The 13,900-nt window shown below is 40.2% G+C and overlaps 1 protein-coding gene across 2 annotated transcripts in view; it reads left to right on the plus strand.

Annotated features, from left to right (window-relative positions):
- The first annotated feature begins 9,413 nt into the window (after positions 1–9,413).
- Positions 9,414–13,900, plus strand: part of LOC124804836 (dolichol kinase) — a 58,654-nt gene continuing 54,167 nt past the window's right edge. Inside the window, exons 1-2 of one of the 2 annotated variants that reach the window (XM_047265185.1) lie at positions 9,414–9,828; positions 9,939–10,196. In XM_047265185.1, coding sequence (XP_047121141.1) covers positions 9,998–10,196 — 199 coding nt within the window. In that variant the 5' untranslated portion in view covers positions 9,414–9,828; positions 9,939–9,997. The remainder of the gene's footprint in view (positions 9,829–9,938; positions 10,197–13,900) is intronic. The other variant, XM_047265183.1, reaches the window with a different exon arrangement.

A 13,900-nucleotide genomic window follows, 5' to 3' on the forward strand; every position in this document is an offset into this window, starting at 1 on the left:
TTGCTTGGTAGCTCCAGACGCCTGTGAGAAAACGAGAGGAGCAGCACATTCTCGACATTTTAAAGGTTGAGGAAGCTATGTAAATTCGCTCTGTTCAATAAAACGGTTCATGTATAATCGTGTCTTATATCATTCAGCAGTGATTCTAGTTCGCCTTAGAGCCCTACTTTGACACATTTTGTAGCAAGAAATGTACTAAACACTTAGTAAGTAAGGCTCACTTCCTGTAGCTACACAGATACACAAAACAACAGCGCATTAGAGGTGGCAAAAAATAATGTAAATGATAGAAATAACCGGTCATTGAGAAGTAGCACTTACTTTGATGACCACTCATCTGATACTAGCAGTTATTTCAATAACTGCCACTAGTGTCTAGCGCCATCTGTTTACCAAAGATCGTGCTATGCTTTCGCGTCAACTCGTCTGAGATCTGGCTACAATGGAAAGAATACAACATCTGACAGGTGTTCTGCATGCCATGGAAATAACTGAGAGACTGCGCGCCATCTGTTGATGGAATTGTGTACTACTTCGTGTGCTCTCGCTACTTTTAGAACAAACAATTAAATAAAGTTAATGTCAGAGTGGTGACTAATAGGAGCGACCGCAAAGCTATTGCACTTGTACGGTTCTTTCTTTAAGTCACCACTCTGTGTGTCAATTTAGTTAGTGTGGGTAGTACAAATGGTCACCGTAAGGAATGCATGCGACTACGGAAATAACTCTCAGAGGTCGGTATTTTTCTTTGGCAGTTAGCGTATTCACTCACAGTTCTTGTTATTTGGCAGTACCTCGAAGATGGTAACTGTGTTCATAACTCCAGTTAAAAGTCATAGAACTGATGATATTTCCAGAAAGGATAGTTATTGGAGTGAACAAAATATTTTCTTACTGCTACGCAAATAATCGCTGGCCTTCAGGGTTCCAGAGAGTTGACAAATAATGGGATTCTATTCTTTCCATTTCTTGAGGTTCTGGAACAGGTGTCACTCTCTTTCTGGCCTTTGGTTGCGATAGAGGGTATTGACTTTCGTTTTGTGTTCTGGTTTCCTCTGTGTTGTTGACACTAGACTAGTAGTACCAGCAATAGTCGTATACATGGAAAGCTACGAAATATTGTAAAGAGTATGGTTCAAATGGCTCTGAGCACTATGGGACTTGACTGCTGTGGTCATCAGTCCCTTAGAACTTAGAAATACTTAAACCTAACTGACCTAAGGACATCACACACATCCATGCCCAAGGCAGGACTCGAACTTGCGACCGTAGCGGTCACGCGGTTCCAGACTGTAGCACCTAGAACCGCACGGCCACTCCAGCCGGCGCTGTAAAGAGTATGCAACATGTTAATATTTTTTGGGAGTTTTACACTTACTGAAATATTTGAGTGTGGTAGGTGGTCTAAAAATGGAAAATAGTATACCATACCCTAACACTTAGTGGCATTATCATGATAAAAAAGTGCCAGTGCTGTATCAGATCAATCTCATTAAATTGTGTCTTATCAACTAGAGTACAAAAAAACTTCTGGAATTTGGTGAAGTATAGCTTTGTGGCTTTACTAAGAGAAAAATGAATTTTCTCAGTTTGTATGCATCCATTGCAAATGGGCTTTTTCATTTATTTTCGGCCATTGACTTTGAATCATCTTTTACATAGCATTGAGCACATCAGTTTTATACAGGAAAATTGTACAATGAAATATTTACACTTCAGACACATGTATGGCAAATTAACCATTTCATGGAGTCATATTTGGAATGAATACAGGTATACTTACAACAATAATCAGGTCAGATACTTTTTCAGCAGTATTTAAATAAAAGTATAGATTTACCACTATTAGAGCCTACTAGTACTTGTGCATACAACATGAACGTTTTCGAATAATATATGTTTTTTGTTTTGTTTTCAAAGAGCTCAAGTCAGTTCATTTTTTGTTGTGTTAAGAAACACTAAAAAACTTTGTCAGGTGCACCCATTGCTATGTTGGGGTTCTGTTATATGCAAAACTTAGCTGTTCATTTTAAGTGCTCACCAATCTCGTTCATGAATTAGTCTGTTATATATTCAGACAGTTAACTGTCACCGAGCAAGGTGGCGCAGTGGTTAGACACTGGACTCGCATTCGGGAGGACGACAGTTCAATCCCGTGTCCGGCCATCCTGATTTAGGTTTTCCGTGATTTCCCTCAATCACTCCAGGCAAATGCCGGGATGGTTCCTCTGAAAGGGCATGGCCGACTTCCTTCCCCATCCTTCCCTAATCCGATGAGACCGATGACCTCGCTGTGTGGTCTCCTTCCCCAAATAACCCAACCCAACCCCAGTTAACTGTCATGACATTAACAGTGAAAAGGAAAAATGTCAAAGCAGACACTTGGCATTTACAGATGAAGTGTTTATTATTGCCTCATATGTGTGATAGAACGAAAAAAAGTTAAACACTGAATCGGCACGTAAAGTATTCCTCAGGACACGAAATTTTGTTATTAACGAATTTCTGAAAACTTAATGCAAATTCGTATTCCCAACATCAATACTATTAATTCATACTCTCACAATCTGGATACCCAAAGAAGAATTAGATCAACAGAGTAAAAAAGATATCATAATGACGTCAGAGCTATTTAAATCTCTTACCCTTATGAGGTCAACACGACTAATCATCCACTGGAATTCTGCAAACAGTAATTCCAAACATAAGAGATACACAACAAACTGAAGCCTTGGAGAAATGAAATCTAGTCATTCTCCCACCAAAAAGTGAAGACCCTCACACTAGCTGAAGAAATCGGTCAGTTTTTCAAATCTCACGTAAGACTTGGGTTAGAGTACTCCCACTTTCCTCAAATGGACTATCTTGTACAAGAGAAAACGAATCTATCATGTTATGTATCTTTTTGTGTTATATTACAGGGCCATCCACCTATTCAATTAAGTGAACAGCACAAGAAATTAAGCTTCGAATTTTATCTACAGTATTCAGCTTACATATTAGTTCATGCTTTAAAAAGCATGTTTTTAACGTTTCACTGAAACAGAGCTGTGGCGACGTTCCGTGTACTTTCTGCTTCAGGTGCAAGGATAACATAACAGCTACCGATAACCTAATTACATATAATATGAAACACCAATAACCATCCAGACATCAACTGAAGAGCTTCTGTAAAGTTTTGAAGGTAGGAGACGAGGTACTGGCAGAAGTAAAGCTGTGAGTACAGGGCGTGAGTCGTGCTTTGGTAGCTCAGATGGTAGAGCACTTGCTCGCGAAAGGCAAAGGTCCCGAGTTTGAGTCTCGGTTGGGCACACAGTTTTAATCTGCCAGGAAGTTTCATCAACTGAAATGTACCAGATGTTAATTTACTAAGCTTATGGCACAATTAATATGACATTGCTGCCACTTTGCACTACTCGCAGTTATGATTATACTGATAACTAAACTGTTGGATTCCACCTTATTAGTTGTTTTTAACAGTAACCCCATCTGGCGTATTCGGTAGTGAAAAATAACTGGCAATTATATGTTGTTGTTGTGGTCTTCAGTCCTGAGACTGGTTTGATGCAGCTCTCCATGCTACTCTATCCTGTGCAAGCTTTTTCATCTCCCAGTACCTACTGCAACCTACATCCTTCTGAATCTGCTTAGTGTATTCATCTCTTGGTCTCCCTCTACGATTTTTACCCTCCACGCTGCCCTCCAATACTAAATTGGTGATCCCTTGATGCCTCAGAACATGTCCTACAAACCGATCCCTTCTTCTGGTCAAGTTGTGCCACAAACTTCTCTTCTCCCCAATCCTATTCAATACTTCCTCATTAGTTATGTGATCTACCCATCTAATCTTCAGCATTCTTCTGTAGCACCATATTTCGAAAGCTTCTATTCTCTTCTTGTCCAAACTATTTATCGTCCATGTTTCACTTCCATACATGGCTACACTCCATACAAATACTTTCAGAAATGACTTCCTGACACTTAAATCAATACTGGATGTTAACAAATTTCTCTTCTTCAGAAACGCTTTCCTTGCCGTTGCCAGCCTACATTTTATATCCTCTCTACTTCGACCATCATCAGTTATTTGGCTCCCCAAATAGCAAAACTCCTTTACTACTTTAAGTGCCTCATTTCCTAATCTAATTCCCTCAGCATCACCCGACTTAATTAGACTACATTCCATTATCCTTGTTTTGCTTTTGTTGATGTTCATCTTATATCCTCCTTTCAAGACACTGTCCATTCCATTCAACTGCTCTTCCAAGTCCTTTGCTGTCTCTGACAGAATTACAATGTCATCGGCGAACCTCAAAGTTTTTATTTCTTCTCCATGAATTTTAATACCTACTCGGAATTTTTCTTTTGTTTCCTTTACTGCTTGCTCAATATACAGATTGAACAACATCGGGGAGAGGCTACAACCCTGTCTTACTCCCTTCCCAACCACTGCTTCCCTTTCATGTCCCTCGACTCTTATAACTGCCATCTGGTTTCTGTACAAATTGTAAATAGCCTTTCGCTCCCTGTATTTTACCCCTGCCACCTTTAGAATTTGAAAGAGAGTATTCCAGTCAACATTGTCAAAAGCTTTCTCTAAGTCTACAAATGCTAGAAACGTAGGTTTGCCTTTCCTTAATCTTTCTTCTAAGATAAGTCGTAAGGTCAGTATTGCCTCACGTGTTCCAGTGTTTCTACGGAATCCAAACTGATCTTCCCCGAGGTTGGCTTCTACTAGTTTTTCCATTCGTCTGTAAAGAATTCGTGTTAGTATTTTGCAGCCATGACTTATTAAGCTGATAGTTCGGTAATTTTCACATCTGTCAACACCTGCTTTCTTTGGGATTGGAATTATTATATTCTTCTTGAAGTCTGAGGGTATTTCGCCTGTTTCATACATCTTGCTCACCAGATGGTAGAGTTTTGTCAGGACTGGCTCTCCCACAGCCGTCAGTAGTTCCAATGGAATGTTGTCTACTCCGGGGGCCTTGTTTCGACTCAGGTCTTCCAGTGCTCTGTCAAACTCTTCACGCAGTATCATATCTCCCATTTCATCTTCATCTACATCCTCTTCCATTTCCATAATATGATCTTTAAAAGTAATGGTTACAAAAATAACTGTAACCATGATAACGGTTACTCCAAAATAAATGTTTTGCCCCATTTACAGCACACAGCAATAACGGAAACAACATAAGGTTTTGCACTAACCACACCATGTTGTCCCAGCTCTAACCAACTGACCAATGAAAAGTCAGAACTGGGAGATCAATTGGAATGTGCTATGTTTCACCCGCATGCAGGTTTCTCCTTGTTTCCTTACTAAGACTGTTTTTGGTGCATTGAAGACTTGTCACAAATATGTTACCCATCATAGGATTTCTTACAGTTAAATATCAACTAACGACACATTGTCAGAGTCAGCAGAAGATTATAGCATAAACAAAAACTTTTTCCCTCCAACTCTAGTGTTATCTTTGGTCATATACTTAGAATCATCAGATTACTGTGTCACAGATTCAAAACTTGTTGAAAGGTTTTTTTTTTTTAAATCTTCGCCATTGCGACGGATTCTGAGACCAGCAATGATATTTAGGCTCTTATTGTTATAAATACTTGACAGTTTTTGTGACTATGTCACAATTCCCATGAGTGTGGTTAGGCAGCAACCTAAGACTACAGCTTACGTTGCTGTGAGTGAACTAACAGCAGTGGCATTTGGAGAGGAAAGTGCCTAAAAATGAACTCCCATTTCGTTTTTATTTTTAAAAAATAGAAAATATTAAAAAATTATCCTTTAAAAGCATGTAATATTTAATTTATAATATTATGTGCCATTTACATTTTAGTAATAGGAAATAAACGAGAAGTTATCAGGAAGAAAATATTTTTAAAAACTTTACACTTAGCGAGTTCCTAAAATAGCTGCTAAATCGGATCCCATGTACAAATAATCAAAATGACACTGAACAAAATTAGGAGGAGGTATTAAATTAGAGAAAACATCACCCAGTCTTCCAGAAATACCCCACATTTTCCCAGCAGTTTCGTCTTTAAATGGGTGTTCAACGTTATTTCTCTCTTACAGTTGTGAAGTCATTCTTCACACTCATTGCGATTAAGCATGAAGGAAGAAGCTTCCATAGCAAGACATCACTAAATCGACACTTCTTCAAGATCTTTACCAAGATGTGTTGGTCTCCATCCTCTTGTTTTTGCTATTGATCAGGTGCATCGCACTTCTTGCTGGACACCCTTATAAGAGTTTTTTTTGGTGCCATTGAACTGTTTACTTCTTCTAACTCAGCTGTTTTTGAACTACATCATTAACTTTAGTCATTTTCGACAGACTCCACTTTCTTTGATTTACCCTCTCTATTATCCTCTTGAAATCAGCAAGAGAACTACAAGGAAACAGTAATGCACTAATACGGGAAGACTTTAATCATGAAAAATAAAGGCGCCCGGTTTAAGGAACTTCAGGAGGTCCCGTTTACCTACATTTCATAGCAGAATAATTTTTTAACCAAACATCCAATCAAAATGTAAAAATGCTTGATACAACAAATGTATAAGAGCACAATATATGCTGTGTGTGAATACTATATCAAACAGCTATGAAAAATACCAATTTCTCGATATATGCTTTTACACTCTGTATAAATAAGTGCACCCCATGTAATTTATTTGGCGCCCATTTCATAGCATTCATGAAACAGGGCTTGTCTTTACCACTGCGCTATCGTTCAAGTGTGAAGTACACCTTCACCAAAAATTTCTGGCAGAAACTATTCTAGAAACTTCACATTTTACGTCATACATGAATAGTTTTCTGATTTCATTTTCTGAAACAGCAATACGAAAAAACAATGAACATAATTTTCACAAACAAGTAAAATTATCGCAAATAAATATAATTTCCAGAGGAAACATTCTTCGCACTTAAGTAGGCACATTTTCGAAGAAGCAACAGTGCTGTAGCCAATAAACAAAAATCATTTGTTTTTACAGGCACATTGGAATAACATAGCACTTTCCGATTGGCCTTCGAGTTCTGATTTTTCATTGATCGCTTGGTTAGAGCTGGGACGACGTGGTGGGGACAGTGCAAAACCTTGTGTCGTTGCCGTTCTTGCACAGCCCACATTAAGCCAAAGCCTAAACTAGACTAAGAGTGTACAGTTTTGCAGTAGAGGGGTTTCAAAGAATATGAAGCGAGGTGCTACAGTAGGACAGAACGGAAAATATATCGAAGTTAGATTTATTTACTTCTTTCGATTTTTTTTACATCAACAGGCACCTTTCCCCAATCTTTATGTTGAATCACAAAGGACGTAGCAAAACAATTCACAGTGCGACAATGCATTTTAAATTGGGGCATTCTCACCGATCGTTGACGGAATGGGATGGAATGTAACGTCAACGATTCTGTGGAAAAAAACTAATGATATCTAGGTAGGGGCATGGAGGTGCTATCGTCATCAGACGAATAGTATAGGAATTTGTGCTTTTGTGACTTCTCAGCCCATATACACTCCTGGAAATGGAAAAAAGAACACATTGACACCGGTGTGTCAGACCCACCATACTTGCTCCGGACACTGCGAGAGGGCTGTACAAGCAATGATCACACGCACGGCACAGCGGACACACCAGGAACCGCGGTGTTGGCCGTCGAATGGCGCTAGCTGCGCAGCATTTGTGCACCGCCGCCGTCAGTGTCAGCCAGTTTGCCGTGGCATACGGAGCTCCATCGCAGTCTTTAACACTGGTAGCATGCCGCGACAGCGTGGACGTGAACCGTATGTGCAGTTGACGGACTTTGAGCGAGGGCGTATAGTGGGCATGCGGGAGGCCGGGTGGACGTACCGCCGAATTGCTCAACACGTGGGGCGTGAGGTCTCTACAGTACATCGATGTTGTCGCCAGTGGTCGGCGGAAGGTGCACGTGCCCGTCGACCTGGGACCGGACCGCAGCGACGCACGGATGCACCTCAAGACCGTAGGATCCTACGCAGTGCCGTAGGGGACCGCACCGCCACTTCCCAGCAAATTAGGGACACTGTTGCTCCTGGGGTATCGGCGAGGACCATTCGCAACCGTCTCCATGAAGCTGGGCTACAGTCCCACACACCGTCAGGCCGTCTTCCGCTCACGCCCCAACATCGTGCAGCCCGCCTCCAGTGGTGTCGCGACAGGCGTGAATGGAGGGACGAATGGAGACGTGTCGTCTTCAGCGATGAGAGTCGCTTCTGCCTTGGTGCCAATGATGGTCGTATGCGTGTTTGGCGCCGTGCAGGTGAGCGCCACAATCAGGACTGCATACGACCGAGGCACACAGGGCCAACACCCGGCATCATGGTGTGGGGAGCGATCCCCTACACTGGCCGTACACCACTAGTGATCGTCGAGGGGACACTGAATAGTGCACAGTACATCCAAACCGTCATCGAACCCATCGTTCTACCATTCCTAGACCGGCAAGGGAACTTGCTGTTCCAACAGGACAATGCACGTCCGCATGTATCCCGTGCCACCCAACGTGCTCTAGAAGGTGTAAGTCAACTACCCTGGCCAGCAAGATCTCCGGATCTGTCCCCCATTGAGCATGTTTGGGACTGGATGAAGCGTCGTCTCACGCGGTCTGCACGTCCAGCACGAACGCTGGTCCAACTGAGGCGCCAGGTGGAAATGGCATGGCAAGCCGTTCCACAGGACTACATCCAGCATCTCTACGATCGTCTCCATGGGAGAATAGCAGCCTGCATTGCTGCGAAAGGTGGATGTACACTGTACTAGTGCCGACATTGTGCGTGCTCTGTTGCCTGTGTCTATGTGCCTGTGGTTCTGTCAGTGTGATCATGTGATGTATCTGACCCCAGGAATGTGTCAATAAAGTTTCCCCTTCCTGGGACAATGAATTCACGGCGTTCTTATTTCAATTTCCAGGAGTGTATTTTACATGCTCTGTTTACGAAGGTTCCATGACGATCTGAATATTTTTTATTTTGAGTGTTCTTCTGAAACGGAAAAAAATGTTTACGTTTTACAATGCGCGGACAAAGAAACAGTCCAAAGTGCACGTAAACAAGAACATAAAAAGACGAAGTATTTAACAGTGAAAAGTTGTCTCTACTGAAGGAGAAAAACTCCGTTGTTTTTGTCGTTGGTTGGTACTTGACAAAGAAGAAAAGGTAAAAGAACTATATATATTGCCATTTAAACATATTTGTATATTTACTTTTCCTGGGGCAAATAAAAAATAACTGAAATGTCTGGATGACAGTATTCCTCATCTTTCACTTCTCTGCATTGTGCGATGTTTGCTGTACAACCTTTGTGAAGAGCATCTGTTACGAATTTTTCTTGGGCATTGATAAACACCTATTTTTAGTTTCTTGCTTTGGATTACATATTCTGAGTTTTGTGTCTTGTAGATGGTACATACCAGGTGTTGTTGGCTGTAAACTTTCACCGTTTGCGACTGGACTAAGTGAAGTGATGTTGATCGAAGTCTCACCGATTATTTGACGGTGACATTTCCTTCGACTTTGGAATGTCAGTCGTGTGTATGTAGCATCTGTGGTGGTGTGCATCTGATGTAAACAAGACGTGACAGGAATAATGCAAGAAGCTGAGATGTAGCAGGAGTTATCTGTTCCGAACTGCTGACGATGATTGAACTTTGATTTCAGTACGTAGGCTGCCTTTGTTGATGAGTGGCAGCGGTTGTTTGTTGGCCGAGAACAGAGTACCGCAGAGGTGCAAAATCAAAATAATGGGCAGTCGATTGCAGGCAATTTTAATGAGGGATAAGTATAACACGAGGTCAGTTGTAAACCTTGTCTCTACATTATTATGCAGTGAAACACTAGATTACAGACAAGATACGGTTTTCCTTCAGCCAGATGCTTCTGTCAATTTAAGGATTGTTTCAGCCTTTACTGTTAACAGGCCCGGCGCGTCAACAGGAGAATGGCTGATTTCTCTCCTCCCAATGGCAGTGGTATTGAGTACAATAAAAACTCACAATCCAAACTATTTGCTGATGACTTTCAGTGCCGGTCTGCTAGGCGCTGCCGTATGGAAATTTATAAGAATTTCTTTATGTGAAAATTATACTTTGAAACATTTCGATGTTTATGATGTGATACCAGGCGCTGTAATCTTTCTGCTTCTAAAGTTGCAGAAAACAAGTAAGTACATCACCCGTAGTTCGTCCATGAGGGTAGGCCCAGAAATGTTGCAGTAGAAGCTACCGTATTATTATTTGCCAATAAATCTGACGGCTAAAAGATACTTACTTGGTTGATGATATTGGAAGGTGGTCAGTGTTGCTTTTAACAATTTGTAGTCTAAAACTGTAAACACTGACGACATACAACACTGGTTTTATCCTAAAATTATATTTGACAATTGCAAGCGATTGTCAGTGAGAAATTCTTCAGAGCAAAGCCTGCTGGATATTGTGTTTATGAAAGTTTCATTACAAGGTATTTCTGTTTCAAATCTTGATCAGCATGCTTCCTCAATAGGCTACTTCCATTGTGTATGCAATTTAGTAATCTTTAGCACACAGTATTGCGTATAGAGTTTTATTTCGATCGATCATTTCCAAATGGCGTATAAATTCTCTGTCTATGAAGTGTCTGTTTGCGTTTACTCACATGTAATTCAGTAATTATCAAAAAAATTATTCAGTTGCAAACAGTAAGATTTTGGCTCCATTGTCTGAAATATTTGTCATGCAATATAAAGTTGGCTTTGTGCATACTACACAAACAGTATCTCTTAATTTTTGGGGGTGGTGTCAGGTGTGTAGATATTAAGGTTGAGATGTGTTTGGCTGTTTCCACTAGGTGTCATACTTAATTAGGAAGCAATACTATTTGTAATAGCTTTGTGCTGTAGTATTCTGTAACACGGAACAACAAAATTTGTCACGATTACCAAAAATCATTTAAATAATTATTTCCGATATGCTTTTGTAGAAACATAAGTGCATGTCTTATTTGATCTATGACGTAATCAGTATTGCGGCAATGGCTATTCTGTCTCCAACATGGTGCCTATTATGTCCATACTTACACAGGGCAACAAGCGTGAAAATAGGTATAGATAAGACAAGGTTCATTCCATGTCAATTCAACCAATTTGAGAAAATGTTCCAGCTGATAGTCTCAGATTTGGCTGAAATATAGCACACCAATGCTACCAAGTGTGGAACACTCATGTACAAAATTTTAAGTTCTCCTGCCAATTAGTTCAAGAATTATGGCTTGTGAAAGAAAGTGGCATGACTCGGAAATTGCAACCCGCATCTGGCAATCTATCTTCAGACCCAACTTCAGGTCTTAATAGCTTAGGAACTATTCCGCACAGTCCAGTGAAATTTTTACAACCCTGTAACATCCACTTAGAGAACACACTATTAATCAAAACACCAACAACATATTTCTGAGGGAAAATAAAAAATTCCAAAATGTGATTTAAAAAATGTCATACGTTAAAAGGTAAAATTGTAGGTGCCCTCTGTGCCAAATATAATTCACTCAAAAAGAGTATAAATTTTTTTGTGATAAGCTTAATGTGGCCGAAACACACACACAACTCATCTTGCCCATATCACTCACACAAAGTTACATGCACATGAAAATACAAAAATTTGAAAAATTACCTGAAAACATGGATTTTCTAAGTGTGGTAGCACAAAAGGGACAAGTGATACCCAAGCCAAATTTCAAACACTGCATAAATAGACCATGATATAATATGTGGCAAAATTTCAACTTGTTATTGCAAGGCATTTGTGTACAATAAAAGTTGACAGAGATGTATTTGGTTACGTTGCTGTTAACGCGATTTAGCGAGTAATAGTGATGATGCAGACAGCTTGTTTCGGATAAAGCTGAAGTAATTGTTGGGAACCATTAGGCAACAAAAAGTTAAACAATGGTAGCTTTCAGGGACAGAATGAGTCATTGTTGGGCAGGAACAACAAAGGAAACAAAGCAACAATTACAGGTTACTAATGTTTTTAAGATTCTAGTTCAGACTGGTCAGTACTGTTATGGAAAGTCAGTCTGGAGGCAGAGTTGTTCAAACAAGTTGCAGTATTGCTAGAGCACAAGCATCTGAATGTCATAAAACAACATATGGAACGAAATGTGGCATTCACTTTGTACTGTATAATCTGGATGAATTGGACCAAGATTTGTTGCTATGGAGATCTGGGATACACCCTGTGGGCACAAGAAGTGCAGTTCCAGGAAACTTTAGTGTTTAACATCATATGAAAGTGTTTCTGGATAAGTATTCTTTCCTACAAAGAAGTTGTTTTGATCCATTTCGGATTCATAAGAAGACAGTGAAGTGTAGCCTCAAAGAAATCAGTATTGAAAGTGAATCAGTGTGTGGGACTTAACATGAAACCAGGAGAAAAGTTATGTTCCAGGTGTGTTACACTGCTAAAAAAAATGAAGACTATTCTGATAATTTACATGACTGTTGAAGAATATCAACCACCTAAAACCACAGCGGATGAACAATTAAATACTTCAGTGACTGCTCTTGGTTTGTCTCCCACGAAGGCACACAAAGTTGGGAATAGACGGGCCCAGCTATGGTAGAAGAAAACTGCAAGAAGCTCAAATGGAATTAAAACACAAAATAGCTGACACACTAATGGTGGAAGAGGAAGAACTATCTGCTCCAAAGGAACAGAAATCGTGCCAGAAATGCTCTGATTCGGACAAAATTTTGCATGATTTGAAAGAAAAATGTGCCATATCCACACACCAGGAAAAAGTAGCTATTCTTACCCTTGCACCTCCCAGCTGGTCTATTGACTACACTGCTAAGGAATTTAATGTTTCTACATATGTGGTAAAGCAAGCTAGGAAAATAAAAGCAACCCAAGGAGTGCTTCCACAACTTCAGCAGACTCAGGGTAAGTAATTGAGTTCAGAAATAAAGGTGCTAGTGTCGGAGTTCTATGAAAATAATGACTACAGCCGAATAATGCCTGGAAAAAAAGACTATGTAATGGTAAAAATGGGAAATGTACATGTACAGATGCAAAAAATACTGTCGCTATGCAACATATCAGAACTGTATGTAGAATTCAAGGGAAAGTATCCCAATACCAAAGTAGGTTTATCATCTTTTTTTCAATCTTCGGCCGAAATGGGTTGCGCCTGTAAGTGCAAGGGGCACACACAATGTTTGTTTATGTGAGACCCATCAAAATGCTAAGCTGATGTTTGCTGCTATAAAGGATTCTGGTCTGGATTACAAAGGTGCAATGAAGCTGCTAGTGTGTGACATCAGTTCCTACCAGTACATGATACACAGGTGTGAAAAGTGTCCTGGTAAGGCAAATCTTGCAGAATACATGAATAACAAACTGTATGGTGAACTCCTTGCGGATGATGATGAACTTGTTTCTTATAAACAATGGACACACATGGATCGCACAAGTCTTGAAACAAAGCAAAGTACAGTGGAAGATTTTGTTGAAATGTGTTGTCAAAAAATGGATAAACTGACCACACACAGCTTCACAGCAACAGCACAATCGGCTTATCTCCAGTTTTGTAAGGATAATTTGAAACAAGATGAAATTATAGTAATACTAGACTTTTCTGAAAATTATGCATTTAGGCCTATAGTTCAAGATGCCATCCAAGGATATCATTGGGACAACAGTCAAGCAACTCTCCAGCCATTTGCGATTTACTATAGAGGTGAATCAGGTGATGTGTCTGTCATGAACCTGTGCATTTTTAGTGACTGTTTAATTCATGACACCATTGCAGTTCATGCCCACATTCGCACTGTCATGGCAAAACAAGCTGCCTCATACATTTTGTGAAATACTTCAGTGATGGGGCAGCTAGTC

The sequence above is a fragment of the Schistocerca piceifrons genome, chromosome 7 (genome assembly GCF_021461385.2).
Source record: "Schistocerca piceifrons isolate TAMUIC-IGC-003096 chromosome 7, iqSchPice1.1, whole genome shotgun sequence".
NCBI lineage: Eukaryota > Metazoa > Arthropoda > Insecta > Orthoptera > Acrididae > Schistocerca > Schistocerca piceifrons.